At 39.8% G+C, this 19,096-nt stretch overlaps 1 protein-coding gene across 1 annotated transcript; it reads right to left on the reverse strand.

The window, feature by feature from the left end:
• Nucleotides 1-18,892, reverse strand: ext2 (exostosin glycosyltransferase 2). The gene is made up of 15 exons (XM_063882032.1): nucleotides 18,742-18,892; nucleotides 17,470-17,805; nucleotides 17,136-17,359; nucleotides 16,769-16,858; nucleotides 15,061-15,177; nucleotides 14,615-14,810; nucleotides 14,033-14,172; nucleotides 13,850-13,943; nucleotides 8,795-8,926; nucleotides 5,423-5,612; nucleotides 4,030-4,196; nucleotides 3,324-3,467; nucleotides 2,725-2,853; nucleotides 1,984-2,066; nucleotides 1-1,308 (listed from the first exon to the last, which is right to left on the reverse strand). The coding sequence occupies exons 2-15, from the start codon at nucleotides 17,782-17,784 to the stop codon at nucleotides 1,170-1,172; spliced, it is 2,160 nt and encodes a 719-aa protein (XP_063738102.1). The 5' UTR covers nucleotides 17,785-17,805; nucleotides 18,742-18,892; the 3' UTR covers nucleotides 1-1,169.
• Nucleotides 18,893-19,096: the final 204 nt, after the last annotated feature.

Genomic DNA, 19,096 nt, shown 5'->3' on the forward strand with positions numbered 1-19,096 from the left:
GAAGTAGTAGTGTGGTCTTTACTTATGTATTACAAAGTCATATATGAACAATTTTGAACAATTTCACTGAGCTTATGAAAATGATATTAAGAAAAAAGGCGAATAAAACAAATCACAAGGCCATGTTTTAAAGGTTAAAGCCTAAATACTGGTGGGACTACTACTAATGAAAAGGGCCAAACTATAAAAACACACAGAAGATAATGGAAAAATACAAACAAAGCATTGCAGGTAATACACATTTTGAAAAGTGTGGATTTGGGAATTTTCAACTATATACATTACGTGTCTTCAAAAGCATGGCAAACAAATAAGTACTCATATACTTACGCAGCGTTCATAACTCATGAAGCCCATGAAATCACTTTGTGGCTCCTTCAATTAGCACCACTGCGTTTTTGTATATATATATATATATATATATATATATATATATAAAAATAAAACGAAAGGCTTGCACAGGCAATAAAACAATACAATTCAAGATGTTCCAGTAGCTCTGCATCAGTCTTTTAAAATCAGCAGTTACTCACTCTAAATATTAGATTTATTGTACCAGCTTTGTCTATAGTTGTATGTTGTGTGTTACATTCAATTAACTGTTAAAGAAACCCTACATTGATATGTCGTTGAATCCTTTACTATATATCATGTTCATTAAACATTGTTTCTTTTTAATAAAGTACAGCTAAAATAATAAGGTCCATGGTCCAATCTTTAGACAAGAAGAAGAAAATATCCAAGTCGGAGCATCCTTAATTATAACTATGATACAGCTCTGGTGCAAAATAAACATATATACACTGTACACACTGATTCCAGAGCAGCTGGAGCCAAAAGATTCCAAAACAGTAACAGTGGGGGGCTGCGAGCCTACAGTCGGGCTGTCCATCAAACATCAGAGTCAAAGTGACCCTCCATGTAACATTAGTCTATGCTCTTGTATTACTAAATGTTTGAAACATATTTTGAAGCCAAAAAAACAAATCATTGTCACCCCCATATTACAGTGTCCTAACTTAATGTTCTGTTTTATTTTGCCTTTAAAAATCTATTCAAAAATCTAAGTAAAAGTGTCTCGGACTGAAGGGTGACACTTTGATCGGAATATTGATGTTTGGATATAAAAGTCTGAGTTGGTGACACATGTTGCAGTGTTGATGTTCTGGTCAGAGGCTGCCGATGTTGGGGAAGCTTTTGAGCTTCTCTGGGAAGTCGTCTTTGTAGAGCACCGGGTCTGCACGGTGTTCAACCACCTTCAGAGGCATTGTCCCAAAAACTGATGCAAACTTGTTGATGCACTCAGATCTACGGACGGAAACACAACTCATTTAGCTTAGAGGAGGGGAACATGTATTTATTTAGCAACGAGAAATGAGTAATGTTAGCAAGTCATCTACATGGATGGATTTAAATCTGTCTTTCTTTTTAACCATTTTAAGTATCAAATATTTTACATTTCACGTTCGTTTAAGTGCATATAAATGTACATTTAGAAAGCTTGTGCGTTTGTTTTGGCACAGCTCACAGAACGTGCCTATTTCCAAAATATGGTCGACTTAAAAATAAAATGATGAAGCCATTTTGCCTTTTGTTTTACTGCAATTATTATTAATATTATTTTAAAGGAGCAGATTGTATGAAATTGAAAAACATCACTCAGGTTGTTGTGTTTCCTTCTACAGAAAAACCCTGCAGTGTCCGGTTGGTTCATGACCAAAAATGTAAGTTAAAGAAAGATGTATAATACATTTTGTAGGACAAATTTAAATATGACTACAAAAATTATAAATGAAACAAAGATACATTTAAGTATTCTTTTAGATGAATTAAAAACGTTTCTACTGAAATTATGAAACATCTAGCAAAATAATGTTGTGGATTCAACCCACTCATACACAAATGTACCGGCTCAAACACACAATAATAAACAAAGATTTTCCTGAGATCATTTAATAAACGGTTCCAAACAAAGTGCCGTACCTCTCCACCATGTGTGTCTGATCCAGGGACAGTCCATCAATGGCAGTACACTCAGGGCACTTGAACTTCTTCCTGGGGGTCACCTAAACAGAAGCAGAACAAAGTCACATAAAAAATGGAAGTTCACTTTAACTGTTTGTCGAAAATGAGCAGCTCAGACAAGTTATAACACAGTCTGTAACATCCTTCAAGTACTGTTGTTAAGCACAGCATACAAAAAAACTGAATCCTCATCAGTGGAGTTGGAGGGAGATATGATGTATGGCTTTCCTCTGTCTGACCTCCATCACATCTACACCCCCGACACATGCCTGCACCTAACGCTCTGGACCTGTGAATGGATGTGCGTGTAGAAGAAAGCGAAAGACATCGACAGAGGAAAACAGAATGGGTTGGTAGGAAGGAATCTGACGGAGATATGGTGGGAGGATGGAGCGTGGGTGCGGGCGAAGGGGAAGTGTGCAGCTTGTGATTTGATGGCAGGGTGTGCGTGAGCCCCGGTGAGCTTAGAAAAACATACTGAGAGGGGGAGTGCCAGTGAGTGACACCCAGATAAGGGAGGTTAAGGCTGGGCTTTAGCTTGGGCCCCTGCACCTGGGCACAGTGAGTGTGATGGGGAGGGGGAGAGGCAGTGAAGTCAAAGGGTGAGAGCTGATCAAACCCAGAGATGCTGGTGCACTCTGTCAGGCTTCAGCCTCCCCCTGCAAGCTTAAAGCACCCGGGCCAGTCCGAGGAACGTACCTTGATCGGGGCTTTGCCCGTGATGTTAGCCACCAGGAAGTTCATGGCAATATCTTCACAGTTCATATGAGCGTCCACCCAGTTCTTGATGTCTCCTGGCATCTTGTATGTGTACAAATAGTTGAAATACTGGAATGGAAACAGATTCACAATTACAAGGTTTCTTGAAGATAAACAGCAGACTTGTTATTTACAATAATGCAGACACTGTTTGACACGGTGACCCAAAAGTTTGTAGGAGGAACACATCCACTAGAATTTGCTTTGAACTTAAGTGAGCTTTTGAGCTTTTAAGTAGGAATGAGATAACCTTGCTCTACCTATGACTTGCAGCTCTTCCATCATTGTAATCTCCTTTTCTAAAATCCTGCACATAGCCAAAACAGAGGTCAACGAGATATACTCAAATCCTTTCAGCAAACTTAACTACAATTCTATTTCCACATAAAATAGAACACTTCCTTTTCAAAACTTGCTCTGTGTGCATCACTGCTAAGCTAAAAGGGCCAACATCCATGAGAACCTTCAAGGGAAATGTGTGTGAAGAGGCAGAGCCCATGCAGCTAGCACTTCTTTATTTCAGGCTTTTGCCAGGTCACCTTGTGGTAGAAGGCGGCTCCAGTTAGCACCATGGAGACCTCGTTGGTCCACTCTGACTCATACTTCCATTTCCCCATTTCATGATCCCATAGGTGCAGCCGGCCTGGGTAACCCACCAGCCTGTCCGGGAACTCCCTCCACACCTGGAGACAGACAGGAAACAGATTGTCAAAGCATACATGAATGAGCAAGTTCTAAAGAGAGTTTAAGAAATAAAAGTGCAGTTTAAAATGATCTCTGAACATTTTAAACTGAGCAAAATAAATCACATCTGGTGTCTGAATCAACACCTTCTTTTTAGATAAAAGTCACTTTTTGATTGGCTGAATGTCTCAGGCTGCCAGTTGGATTATCTGGTCAGACAGACAGCTCCCCTATGCTGCCTGTAATTCTCTGTAATTATCCTTAAACTGAGCACAATTTTATTAAATGGCTTCAAAATGGATTCAGGTGAGTGTACTGGGCTAAGTGGGGCCCAGCAGGTATGTGGGCATGGAAAGCATCAGCTCTAGACCTGTCATCATTCTTCACACATCAAACACATTCAGCAGGCAGTCAAATCCCCAACCATTGGAGAACGAGACTGTAATCTCCCTGAATGACTTTAAATTCTGGGCTCAACTTTAAATGGTTCCTTGCAATATGTATTGGAGAATAGATGGGAAAGTGTGGTCGAGTTTTTTTAAAAGGGGTTATTTTTCTCACTTCATAGCCGAACTGCAGTTCATCAGATGTCAGCATGATGATGTCATCATCAATCGCTAGCACGGCTTCTGTCTCGATCTCGTCGTAGGGGAAGAAGCGATTACTCAGCTTGTTTTCTTTGGTTCGCACAACTTTGAGAGGAACACCGATTTTCGGCCAAAGAGACTCTGCCAGGAGGAAAACAATACAATAAGAACAACCGTATTTATAGTTTCATATACAGATAGAGATACGGAGAAAAACACAAAACAAAATCAATCAATTAATTGGTTAATACATGTTAAATGTATGTGTTTATTAAACATAATAGTTGCTACCTCATATAGGTTTATAAATATATATATAAAACAATTATAGAAACAGTATATGACACTTAAACACATTTTTAACGGGTGAACATCATTTTTAAAACATGGCTACTGTCTGGTGATGGGTGAGGAATTGTGATGTCATTAACCACTGACTGAGATATTTGAGATCCTGCCAGTGGAAAAAAGTGATCTGGGAGTTTTACTTCACTCACTGACTCGTATCGCTACGCTAACCTCAAGCACGTGCAAATCCAACCACACTACAATTCTTCACAAGGCAGATCAAAAAATGTAAAAAAAAGTTCTTTCAGGGGAGCGTTTCAAACATCTTTGGCAGCGTCCATGGCACGGACTATGGCACAGACGGATCACAGAGAATGTGTCCCCTCATTAATGGGCTAACTGGGGCCTGGCAGACTATAAGAAGAGCTCCAGGCTCTCATAACCACGTCTGGGGTCTCCTGTCAAAAGCTATTGTCAGGAAAACTGCAATGTTGAACACCCCATTTATTTTTTCACTCCGTCACCATTACTGTGATCCTTCTTTAAGTTGGAAAGAGACAGACGAAGTGAAGGATTTATAGGCTATTATCTGAATTTTCAAAACTTCAGCCCTGTGAATTATTTTTTAAACACACTCATAATGGTCTTATAGCACTGAAAACTTATAGATATAAGCAGTCATACATGTTATAGCCTGACCCATCAATGGCCCCTCGTTAATTCTATCGGGTCACAAAGCTCCAGCCAGGCGCCGCTGATGCCTCTAATGAAAAGGCAACTCACAGCCACGAGGGAGTACTTCAAAGTCACCTCATTACTTTATTACATTATCCTTCTCTACAGCAGCAGAGCAGATTTAATTCCGAACGAAAGCAGGATTAACTGTTGTATATTTAATAGCCTTATTAAAGGCAAATAGTTAGAGCGCAAGGTTCAATAAATAACAACTAATAAGAGCTTGCTATGAAACATCTATGATGGATTATACCTCATGGTGAACAGTAATGAAAGACATAAATATATCTTTTGAAAAGCTTAATGAACTCTGTTTTGTTTTTTGACAAGCGTTGGTCACTCACCCTCAGGAGGACTCTTGTTCTGGTTATTCCACACAACAAGCAGTTTAGCCAAGCTGGGCACCTTGGAGATTTCTGTGATGACGCGGAAAAGGCTCTCCACACGATCGTAGGTCAGCACCACTGCTGTGAAGCCAGGTGCCCTCGGGGGGATAAGTGGCAAGAACAGAGGGCTGTTCACGCTGGACCACTTCTACACAAGACAGGAAACAAAGAAAAACACGTAGTTAAGGCCACAAACATATTTTTATTCATATGATTTTATTTCCATGAAAAGGCACTGTAGAGCTAGCCCCAAGTCTTGAGTGTGAACCCTGTCTGTCATGTTTTCCATGATTTAATGCACTATAATGGTGCTTTACTGGAAGGTGAGGTCACCTGCAGTAATTTCCAGATTCTGTTTTTTTTTTATTATGGAGCAAGAATCCTCCTATAACGTCTCTTAGCACCTCACAGAGGCAGAGCACAGAATGCCAAAAGCTTTCAGTAACAGATTCAAGTAAACGAAACAGAAATAGCAGTATAGAAGTACAAAGAAAAGCTGGAAGGAGTTTGCAAACAACCAGCAAGTAGTGGCCGTCTGTCACCAATGTCGAACTTGGCTTTTCTTTCATTGCTTCCCTTTAAAATGACTTGTAAACCCAGGGAGCCGCACTGACTCCAGCTCAGATCAAGTGACACTGCCAAATGAACGAAGCAACGGGAACATTTTCTGTACTTAAACATTGCAGCCATTTGGGTGTCAGTCACACCAAATGAGACAAGTGTTGTGTTGGAAAACAATTACTTTTTGTTAGTTGTTTACAAAGGTTGTTTTTCTCAAGTGAAACAAAAAGACAAAACATATTTTATTTAAACGCATGTGGTGCTCTTTCACCAAATGAAGGAGCACCATGGTTTACTCCTGATAGAATTCATCAAAGGCTCAGAAAATGTTCCACCCTGGTTACAGTGACACCCAGATTGAAGAGGGCAAATAGAGCTTATCTTAGACCGTAAATCTGTGGGTTTCATGAAGTAAATATAACTGTGTTCTCTTCTGGGCCCAGGTGGCCACACAGTGATTTTGTGTCTCCTTCTACAGCATCAACAAGAGTCTGTCAGCAGAAATACAGCCACTGCTATTACATAACATCAGTCACTCCTCCACCAATAAAAAAAAAATCACTTTACTGGCAAGTGGAAACTTCCTTGTGGTCATTCTCACATTGTCAAACAAGCAGAGGGGGAAATGATTAAAGTAACACATCTACGTAGCACAGAAGCATTTAAACAGTATAAAAGAGGTTAGAGACCACTTAAGTCATTTGTCAAACTGAATAAATTAGATGAAAAGAAAGCCGCAGCACATTATGTCACCAACAGATCTTAAAGGGGTAATGTGTTCAAACTTTAAATTGGCACTAAAAGTAAAATAAAAACTGATTAATGGGTTCTTCATTAATATTTGGGGTACATGGGCAACAACATCCCATTGTATGCTTGTCTGTCTTATCTGTGGAAACATTACCATTAAAACATATAGATATGTTGTTGTTACATGATAATACATAAGTATTACTGATGTTCATACATGTAATAAATAAATGTATTGGTGAAAGAAGCTATCAATGAAGTAGCAACACCAGAAACAGTATCATTAATTAGTATTAGGACTTGTTATATTATCTTGGCTCCATTTCATTCAACTGGATATCAAAATGAAATCATTAGAATTTAAAACAGCTGACTTTCAATGTATCTGAAGTACTCACAGTAGTGGGTGAACAAAGTATAACTTTTTAATCCAGGGGGATTATCGCTTGTACATCTTATAGTACATGGTTAATCAGTATCAGGAATCAGAGTGTAAACACCCTCAAAATAAAGTTGAAAGTCAACACTTCATAGCAGTTACTGCATTTCAGATGTGAAGGAAAACAGAGTCAAAGCTAAAATGTTAAAATATTTGCAGACTATACTTTGATCTTTAAACAAGACAGTGATGAAATAAGGCTTTTCATAGCCCAGTGCCAATAACCTTTTTTAAAGACTCTGAGATGCCTCAATTATTGAGGAAGTATGTACACTACCTACAACTGCCAAACAAAAAGCAGCTTGTCCCTTATTCTGCACCCCCTTCCCTCCAAAGGCACCAGCAATCCTGGGAAATGTGCTTTCAATTACCAGCCTAAAGACTACAGGAGGAGAGGCGGAAAAATGTCTGCCTGATTTATTTAGTGCTCTGTGGAACTTCTTCTCACCATCCATTCACTGAATCCATCGAGAAAACACTTCATCTCCCATCTCAGGCAGGAATGGTTAAAGGTCTGTACCATGACACAATTAAGCTCCTCTGGGTCTGAACAAACCTCAAGACCTGAGTGATACTGATGGATTGGACTGGGGGTTGGACGCCCTGACAAAACATTTTGACATAAGTGGGCAATGTCAAGTGTAACTGCTGATTAACAAGCTACCTGCTCAGAGAGAAAACAGGCAACCACGGACAGCTCACGTAAGCCTTTTTTGGCTTAAATGTCAGCGCAAAGAAAACAAATTACAAACATCTTACACACCCGTAGTAAGTTTGCTGCTTGTTTACCCCAACACAACCTTTTAAAATCGTAGCATTTTAATCCATCTACTTATTCTGGGATACATGTTGAGATTTGACAGATGCAAAGACACTCTTGTGCATCCACACGCATGTTCTCATGCACACGCCTGTACCCCACAGGCTGAGGATGGAGGAGACTCTGGATCAGACTGGGCTGATTAACAACCCCTGAGAGATGCTCGCCCAGCCAAGCTGTCTGCAGCAAAAACTCCCACAACCACAGGGATGCTGAACACACACCATTCTTCACATCCAGCATATTTTTTACTAACATATGAGTCAAACATGAAGGAACTTATTTTTCACCACATCGGAGGCATCTTCATAGCGCAGAACTGCTGACATAAACTGGCTGCTTCAGAGCGAGCTGGGTTTATACCAAACTTCAGAAACACTGAAGGCACCGACTGTCACTCCCCTGCCACAGAGGCTGCGATTTACAAGGCACAGGAGAGTGGGGAAGCTTATGCGGCACTGTGAGCGTCTGTATGGTCTAAGCAACGTTCTGGATGAGTTTCTTTCAAATTTGTGCAATAAAATGACTTCTAGGAGTACAACCGAGCGGCGCAGAACGGCAGAGAAAACACACTGTATTGATTACTAAGCTGTATGCTGGAGGACAACAGTCTTTAGGGTGTAGATATAGTTAAATATCACTCACTACTTAAAGAAAACAATGGAGAGGATAGCAGAGAAAAAATGACTTGTCTTGCTAGATGTTTTGCCGTTAGGAATACTTGCAAAAAGCACAACAAAAAGTATGTTAAGTTACATACCACCACAGGTGGATTGTTCCACTGCTCGTAGGTCCGTGCAGCATACGGGTATATGCGGTCATTGATGATCTGGAGCGTTGTCAGTCCAATTGCCTTCATGGAGCTGAAGTAGGCCTCCCAGAACCAGCGTGCCTATGGGCAAAAAAAACATTTAAATTCATAATAATTATGTACCCTTCTTCTATTACATTGCAGAGACATTCACTGTAAAGATGCAGACAAAGAAACAGGATATTTCATTGACTATTGAAAAAACATGTAATAAATGACTGCAAACAGGTGTAAGAGAACCATCAAGGTTAATGAATAATATACTTTTTCAAAAAACTGTAGGAATGTTGATATTGCATTACAAAAATGTTTCTGTATTTTTATTCTCACTCAATGCTGTGGAGTATAGTCTCTACATGACAGAAGATAAAACCAGTGTGAAGTCATAGCTGTAAAATCCAGATTTCTCCCCCTGGACCGAGTCTTTAAAGAACATTTTGTAGCCTTCTGCAGCCTCTTGACCTTCACCAACTCTTCCTCTGAAACTTTTTTGACGGAGCCTGTTTTGCTTCAACAGATCTCGGATGTGAAAAGCAGACTTTAATGATAACTGAACTCTTAACCCATATCTTAATGTTATCAAATTGCTGCTGGAATTCGAAACTCCAGCTGCTCTAATTCACGTCTTACTTCATATTTACATGAAGAAAATGTAAGACTTTAAAGATGACAAACATACGTGTACATACATTCTATTCAATGTATAGTTTGTTGAAGCTCTGGCTGTGTTTTATACCATAATATACCAATGGCTTGATGAATCTAGAGAAGTGCTACTGACTATGACATACGTGTCCAGTCTCCTGCAGGCTCATATTCTAGTTAGAAACTTCAAGGGACAGTTCAGAGGTGAGAGAAGCCTATAAGAGTTAATGAAGCTTTAAACAGCACCGTCCCCTGCCAGGAGGCCCTGTGCTACACTGACCCGACTCCACCCCACTGGCTCCTCAATGACCCACAGAACTGGAGTACAGGATGTTAATATTTGAGATTTGTGTGTAAAGCACTGAGCTGTGTTTGTTTATCAACCTATTGCAATGAACTTGTATTGTGGGCTAATGTGTGCCCCAGTCCCTCGTGGCACGTGAACTTGTGAAAATTGCCTAAATCATCCATGTAGGAGTATAAGCACTGGAGTTGTACAATAACACAAAAACAGCCTTTATTTTTATAGAGGGGGTGAGGAGAATCAAAAAAGACTTTCTAATCTCAGGGGGGAATCCCAACGGCTCATAAATCAGCCAGTGATGAAAGTTTCCTTTCCGACCGGGGGGAGGCAGAAAGCAAACTGTGCAGGCCCAAGGGCCCATACCATCACCCTCCACCCCCTCCCAGCAACTGCAGGAATTTTTATGAGCATGAAAGAAGAGACTGCGTTGCCAAAGTAGAAAAAGCCTTTACACCATCTTTTATTTGATGCACCTAGTCACTCACCAACATTAATTTTCGGTATAAAAAGAAAATGATGGGTAATAACTGTAAATAAAACCTCCAGCAAATATTGAGAAATAATGCAAACAATCCCAAGAGAGTCAGAGTCATATTCCCCTGTAGGTCAACAAAAAAGTCTGACGTAGCATTTTAAAAGCAAATTATATTCTAAATTCCTTCTAGTGTACAGAGTTCCTTAGCAGTTCGTTTAAATCAATATAAAAAAAGGTCAACGAGATGATAAAACAGTTTATATTACAGTAGCCTGGATCACTTTGTTAAATTTAGAGGAAGTTGTCAAGTGCCTGACAGATGATTCTACCTATAGAGCAGAATTGGCAGCCGGTGTGAACACAACCAGGCGATCATTAGTGTTTCTGACATAATCTAAAACAGCAGTGAAACAAAGTCTGCTTCAATCGTGTGTGCTGCTCACTGGGAATATTGTTTTTCTAAAGATTTATTAGTGACTTTTAACTGTGATTAGAACATTTCCACACACACACACACACACACACACACACACACACACACACACACACACACACACACACACACACACACACACACACACACACACACACACACACACACACACACACACACACACACACACACACACACACACACACACACACACACACACACACACACACACACACACACACACACACACACACACACACACACACACACACACACACACACACACACACACACACACACACACACACAGCTTGTTAATGATAACAAAACTGGTCTCCCAGGTGTAAATCAGTTCTAGTTAGAAGGACTCAAAATATAATCTAACAGGGCTTTGAGTCTAGACAACCACGACTGAAGACCAGAGCTGTAGTAGCCGGTTTCATGTGGGATCACAGTCTTGGTGCTGGTTATCCCCATGGTTACCTAGATTTAAGCCAACCCCAATTATATATTTATTTGAACAAGGAACATGCTTACATTACATTAATCTCAGAAAAGAGAAGAGATGATGTATGCCAGATTTGAGCTAATAGCTCATTTCCCTCTGTGGTAATGACACTAGTTCGGTGGTTGAATGTAACAGAGTAAATAGAGTACCGTAATTAAGTTCAATTTTGAGATACCTGTACTCCGTATGTTTCAGGGGGAAATATTGTGCCTTTTACTTTTTCTTTATTTACTTTGTAGCTTTAGATTGATAAAAAATGTAGGCAAGATTCAACAGCAATCAACTCATACAGTACATTATTATCTATATTGATGATAAGGTCACCTGCCAGTAAAGTAAAACCATTATTTTACCATCTATTTTATTTACCTTATTTGCACCATGTATGTTGAGTTGTTGGAGGAGCATGGGATATAAGAATTTCATTGCCAACATATACATTGTACATGCTGTGCATATGACCAATAAAACATTGAAACCTTGAAATCATTATCAGCTGAAACGTTAGTGAACTTCACAACACTACCTCAAAATGTATGATCCAGTTAAATAATAATAACAATCCTGCATGATGAGAACTTTTACTGTCGGAACTCTAACTATATTTTGTTGCTTTTGTCCTTTAATTCGGTAGGTAAAATGATGTGAAGAATCCAGCCTTTTTACCTGTAACAGTGTTTCTACCCCGTTGTATTACTCACTACTGCTTAATTCAAATATCTGAATACTTCTTCCAACACTGCACTAGTTTGTGAGGCTTTAAACAGTTGGCAGTGCAGAACAGAAGCCCACCATGAGACTGTAGAGACTTTATATTTTCATATTTAACAAGGCAGTTCTGTACTTCTAACTTCTGCTTTTGTGAATGTAAACAAAGAGGATATGAATTTAGTGCGGGGCGTCAGCACAGTCCAAGGACATCACATTAACGCTGTTGATTAAGAAGTTAAAAGGGGCTTTAATCACATTTTTACTGACGGAAAAGCCATTGACACCTGTCATCATCCTGTCCAGCTGTTCAGTTATGTTTGAAGTGTAGCATTTAAAAAGAAGAAAAGCAGATGCCACATAAGGGACAGGGGGAAAGACCAACTTGACTTGTTCTATAAATCAGCTGCAGCCGGTAAAATGTTCAGCATGATGAAGGGCTGGGAGTTTACTAAAAAGTTGGGAAAACACGTCAAACACACTCAAAGAAAACCTGGTTCAAGCGCAATACTGAGGAAAGGATGAGGAGCAGAACTCCATCTTGAGCAACAACTCCTTCCTCTCGTCGTATACTGTTAGGAGTGAGGTTTTAGTCTTTGTGGAGTGAGCTAATGCAAAGAAAGCCTGGCTCTGTCAAACTTGCTAAAAAGACATGTCCCCAAGTGAAACAATTGCTCGTTCGGTTGGGGTGAGTTTGCATTGTGTATTCCTATTTTTTCATTTGTAAGCACGAAAGTCCGACCACATGGGAACAAATAGAAAGACAGAGGGGGATAGAAAAGGCTGCTGAGCCCTCTGCTGGCAGCACTAATGAAATACATCAGCCCCAACACATACAAGAATAATTCAATGCTGAAGGTTTTCGGAATTTCTGCATATGGAAATCAGGCTCTTAGCATACATAAAACATTACATTTTCTGTCAAAGACTAGCATTTATTTATCCAGTCTTTAATAGTAGTGACGATGGGGGTTTCAGAGGTAAGAGCACAACAGACCCTGATGGTCCCTTCCAACATGATATATATACACTGCATGTATACAGTACCTGTTAAGATGGAATGTACTAATGTGACAAATCCATTTAGATAAATTTACTTTAAGTATTACATTTCTGTTTCTGCTTTGGGCTTTGTTTTTTTCTTAAGGCTGAGATAAAAAATTGGTAGTAATAAGTAGAATTTAAATAAATGTTTTTTATATAACAGTTTCGAGAACAAATGTAGCAACACTATGTTCAGAGACTTTTGTATGAAGACGTTTTTGATACTTTGTAAATCTCAACGTAAAAATGTGTCCCGGTTGAGAATCAACTTGCAACAGAGGAATACCGTTACCAATGGATAACCATATCAGATCAATGCTACCAAGTGAGCCGTGAGCAATACACAGCAGAACACCCCCCAGCCCACATCAAGTCATGTTTTTGAGTCTGTCCAGTGTAATCTAACCCCCAGCCGTCTCTGAGCCCCTCAGTCTAAAAGGTCTGTTTGGCCAGTATAATTAGTAAATGGACTAGAGTTGATACAACAAAATGAGGAGCAGCTGAACTGGTGCACTTCTCTCAAAGCTGCTTTCACTTTTGTTTATTGTGGCCAATATAATATCAAAAAGAAAAAGAGTGGGCCGTCTTCTGTTCATTTCACTCAAGCTAAAATCAACACACTGTAGTCTTCTGAAAGCTTTCTAAAGTCTAGACTGAGCCAAAGAGGAAATTCGAACTTAGAAAATGTAAGAGTGGTATCCAAATTTCTGTCTTTCGCTCATCACATGAAGCTTTTTTTGACTCCCCACACATGACATGCTAGTTGTTTAACTCTCCTGATAGCACCTCTGACTTTCATGTCAATCTGAGTTTTCAAACTAAATCCAAGCCACTTTAAATCATTTTTGCTGAGAAATGTTTTCTTTTGAGTGCATTATGAATGTTACCTGTCTTTGCATCTCTTCCACTTGTCTGTGAGGAATGCTCTTCAGGATGGTGTACATCTCTGATAGCTTCTCCTCTGGAATAACCACAGACGCCCTGAGGATAGACAGAATGATTACAGTGAAGATGGCAGACGGTAAAAATCATTAACTTGTTTTTCAACTGTAACATCAATTTAGGCTGACCTTTTCCAGTCAAGAACTTCAGAGAATGGCAGAATGTAAGAGTCAGCAAGGATGACAGGGACACAGCCAGCCTGCAACACATCACTGAGGGCAGCCTGACCCAAACGGGCACCCCGCAAAACCACACAGAATGAGGACTCCTGTAGAGACACATTGGGAGCATATGAATTGGGACATACTGAATTGCACAAGAAGGACAAAATAAAACCAAACCAAAGTTACCCTGTTCCAGTTTTAGTTCCTAGGTATAAACTCCCAAAAAAGTTCCTGTTACCAAGGGAACTGTGTATTTAAGGTTACAGGAATTATCAGGCTCCAGGAACTGCTGTACTCATTGTTGCTGAGTGGTAAAATACACAAGCCTGTGTCAAAAAGCGATTCAGCATCCATTTTGCCTTTAACTATCATTTGTTGGTGGTATTAATATTAGTACCTGGGATGGGAATTTCTTAAAATAATAATCATGTTGCCAAAAACACCAGCTTGTATTGGTGTTGTTCTCCGGCATAGTATTGCATTTAACAAAGATGGTCTTGATACTGAATCTTCAATATAAATTGTTTTCAATGCTCTGCCCCTTACCTGAAGGATCTGTGGGTAGTCGTACACCTGCCCCTTGTAACATCGTTTTCGTGCAGAGGCAGCAGCCTGTGAGAGGTTGCTACACTTGTCCAGGAGGAGCAGAGCTTCTCCATTTTCTTCCTTCAAGCGCTCAAGTTCAGCACGGTACTCTCGATGGATGGCGGTTTGAGAGGACAGAATAAAGTAGCGCCGTGGCCTGGGCAAATGGAGACAGCAGATATATGGAGACAAATTGTTATAATACTCCATACCATTTACTATAAATTACTTCTCAATCAAGCCTAGACTAATGAGTGTTGCTAAACCACCATTACTTTAATATACTCAGAAGACATAATTATTCGCTTGGAGCACTTTCCATAAAGATGGATAATTTATGTGAGGTGACAGTAATCTGGTCATGATGTGCTACTCAAACAAGATAATGAGAGGTAATGTCTGCTCACCCTGGCTGTCTCTCAGGCAGCTCAACATCTGCGGAGAGGGGGCTGTAAACGGGAATGCTGACATCATAACCTTGTCTGTAGGTCCATGTAGAGAAACCCCCTCCAGCCAGCAGCGCTCTGAAACAAAAGAGCCTGGATTGTAAGAATGCTTCAACACTCATGTTTCAACAAAATGAACTACAGGTACAAACTCAAAAAACACAAACTCCTTAACGTGTTTCCTTTTAGAACTGTTGCTACCAACAATGCAGATATAGGATATAAAGTGACATCAAACAAGGTTCAGTTCCCTGCTTATAAGATCCCATGTAGTCCATTAGGTGATGAAAAGTATTTTGGAGTCTGTTCTTTTTTGATGCAAGGTGAATTTAAAGTGGAAACACACCGTCAGTCACACACACCTGGTTCTAATGAGGCTCCATGCCAAATGGACTCCAGCTGGATGAGCCCAGGAAATTCCTTACAGCTAAAAGGTAACGTTCATTGTCTTAAGGCTGCATGTTCATAAACCCATCCTCAACCATCACTTTGGACTGTCTATTGGACCTTTTGAGACACAGAAGCTCTTCGCTGGTAAATACAACCAGATTTTAAATATCTCTTCAAGGCCTATCGTCTCCTTCTTCTTTATTCAATCATCATTCTTTGTGATTGACTGCCGTTACACTAATACATGCTACCTTAAATAATAATCCGTTTTAGAAGCAACATTGATTTAATTCAACGGAATGTACACAAACAAGATATTATTTATCTAAAATTCTTTATCTTTTATTTTCCTTTATGTTGTGAAATCAATGCATTAGATTTGAATTGTAAGCTTTTTTTAATGTCTGAATTGACTGTAGTTGTATATCAGCTGATGACACTTTTTTAGTTCAAATTAATGCACCAAGCCTATCCCTTGATAGAAGAGTGTTTTGTTCTACATATTAATATGCATTTCCCTCAATATCATAATAGAGTGCCGCAGGAACGACTCCTAAAACCCGGAAGTAAGTTAGGCATTTTACAACTTCCAGTTCCTCCATAGGATTTTGAAAATAGCTTGAAATAAGGTCTGTGGTTGACACAAATTTAAGAGACGGATCACGTTTTGTTCTACGACATTAAATACATCAGCAGTGCAACACTGGTGATTTTTGAAAAGTTTACGTGTCTGAACAATGATGGTTGTTAACAAGTGGCTGAAGAGGACTACAGAAGTTGTCGAGGACGTTGTACATTGTTACGACGAACACGTAAACACTCGCGCTAAGTTCGTTTTCTACTGTTCCGCTTGAAGTACTTTTAGTTAAATTCAGTGTGGCTAAAAGGAAAAGCTTTGTTAAAATACGCAAGCGCACGAAAGTCAGTTGAAACGATCTTAAGTTGGCGTGACGTTGGCTTACTCCTCTGTAGTTCGTTTATAGCATGACGTTGGCATTTTTCTTCTTGCGATTAGATTTATGATTCGAAAATTATAAAAGTAAGGTAAAAGTGGAGATTATCCGGCTGAACAAAACATGCATTACAAACAGGTTCGTTTTCCAAAGGTCTTATTTTTTACAATATTCCAAAAGCCTATGGAGAAATTGCATTGCTTTTAGTCGCGGGAACCGATGCGCAGCTTACTTCCGGGTCGGCCTACAAAAATACGTCATCCCTGTGGCGCTCTACGAAGATAGTATTTAATATTAAGATCTTGTCTCATATGTATGGTGGGTACCTGTCTCTGGGCACATCCAATGCAGTATTGTAGTCTGGAGGGCCCCCGGGTAACATGTTGAAAAGGAGATGATTCATCCCTTTGTCCCATCTACAAAAATATAACAATACACAAGATTAGTGTTGGATTGATACATGAATTTAAAAAAAAAAGTAAATGTTGACAATGGCCGTGGTTATTCAACTGTCACATTTATCAAATGTAAGAGATGAATTCATAACACTGTTTGAAATGTTCTGGGGGTGTGATTTTTAAATGTTAGCAAGAAAACAAAAAGGCTGAAAAATAGGATAGGGCTTTTGTGACATTTCAGCTTTAATACCCATGACAAGAATATAGGAAGATGATGTTATTTTCAAACATTTACCTTGGTAGCATTGCCAGAGCCTGGGCAGTCTCTCTAATACGCAGCGAGTTCTGGTTCAGCACATCAACCGATGGGACAAAAAGACAAGCCCTGGTGACGTCGTCAGTGTAAAAGTCACTGTCGGAGATGGCACTGAGCAGGTCATTGTACTCGCGAGACAGTCCAGTGCTGCTGATGGGAACCCCCAATTCATCTACAAACTTCTGCAGAGGGTAGATGTACACCTACAAAAGCAACAATTTAAAAAATGAGTTATAGTCCTAACACTGATGGAAATGATACACCTATTTTGTGTGAGCTCAGTGATTTGAAGGTTGTTTTGAGAGTTATTTACCTTGATTCTGTTTTTAGGATTGTAGCCACATCTGTAAACATCAAAACAGGTGTGCATGCGACAGCTGAGGTCCCCTCTCTCGGGAATGGGACTGGAGACAGGCAGGCGGATCAGAGGTGCATCATGGACACTGCGTTTATCCAGGGTCCAGTCAGCTGCTGACTCAATGGAGTGGGGCCAGAACTGAAACATCCCGGTAGCAATGAGTCCAAGCAGCACCACAGAGAAGAGGGTAATGTAGTATATGCGGTGCTTGGTTTTCATCCGCGGGATGAGAGCAGGGCCCCGCGAGGTGTATTTCCCAGAGGCATACATAGCTGAACCTCCAACCAGCCACTGTTAAGAAAGGCAATGGCATATGACAACTTCTGTAAATACACAATGTAGAACAATCTACCCTGGTACAAAACAAAAGTGGTTAACAAATCTAACTCCAGAGAAAGAAAGAAACGGCGTGTGTCACGCAAATCTTACTATTATTTAATAAAACGGCATATTTAAGGCAGACCTCTTTCATCATTTTGAAGTCGGCTCTTTATTCCATTCATATTGGCAGGAGATTGGCTCAAAAGTAAAGAACGTTTTTGGAATATAAATTGAATACTCCCTTTTCACATTGGCAGAAATCCCGGACAATGTCATGACCTAAGAAGCATGTCTTAATAGAGAAGGATATGGATGCGTGCAATAAATCTATCCCACGGAAGTGGCTTCAGGCAAACCGGCCTTCAAATGGTTGAATGGATCGCAATTGTTAATGAAATACAACCACAAAAAAAACCCGTTCCCTTAAGTTTAAGATGTGATCAATAATGCACAGGAAAATACACTATATACTTTAACCTAAACTAAATTACTGGCTAGTTGAAAAAAACCTAGCATAGTTGACCCGTTATTATTCACGTGAATCAGATGTTTATATGATATTCATTTCAATGACTTTGCTGTCAACGGCGATACTGGTTAATCATATCATATCTATGTACAACATACACAACCAGGGATGACATCAAGCCAACACATTAACCATCACGGTGAGGAAACATATTACAAATAGTTCAGTTAGCATATGGTATATTTTTAAGGATCAGCTACCTAGAATAACTAGAACGCTAACACGGCTAACGTAAGCTAGCGGTAAGCTAAGCTAAACCAGCTGTGTAAACATTATGCTAAGTTGTCTCACTAACGTCAGCTGACATGATAAAACGTTAATAAAACGATCTGTTTTCCGAGTACAACTATCCAGAGTTATATGTGTGTTCCACTTACCGAAAAATTTAACAGTACAGGGTGTGACAGGTCGCTCTTAATTCATGGCAACGAATATAAAATAGGCTACATTAGTAAATACTGATAATGCTAACCTACCATCAAGCTAACGCTAGAGTAAACTGCTCAACGGTCTCCGGAAATCGGTCTTCTTCGATGATATGTATCTTAGTGATTCAGCAGGTAGATACTCTGCTTCCCTCTGGTGGAATTAGCGGTACAATCATTTAACAATGCACACTGATCAGCTGGACAAAATGTTTTAAAATTCAACTCCGATACTGTCACTAATACACTACTGTAGCTCAGGGAGCCAGTGTACTTCCTCCCCGAGTCAAAATGTCAAAGTTACCTT

This window comes from Eleginops maclovinus, chromosome 4 (genome assembly GCF_036324505.1).
Source record: "Eleginops maclovinus isolate JMC-PN-2008 ecotype Puerto Natales chromosome 4, JC_Emac_rtc_rv5, whole genome shotgun sequence".
NCBI classification, from domain to species: domain Eukaryota; kingdom Metazoa; phylum Chordata; class Actinopteri; order Perciformes; family Eleginopidae; genus Eleginops; species Eleginops maclovinus.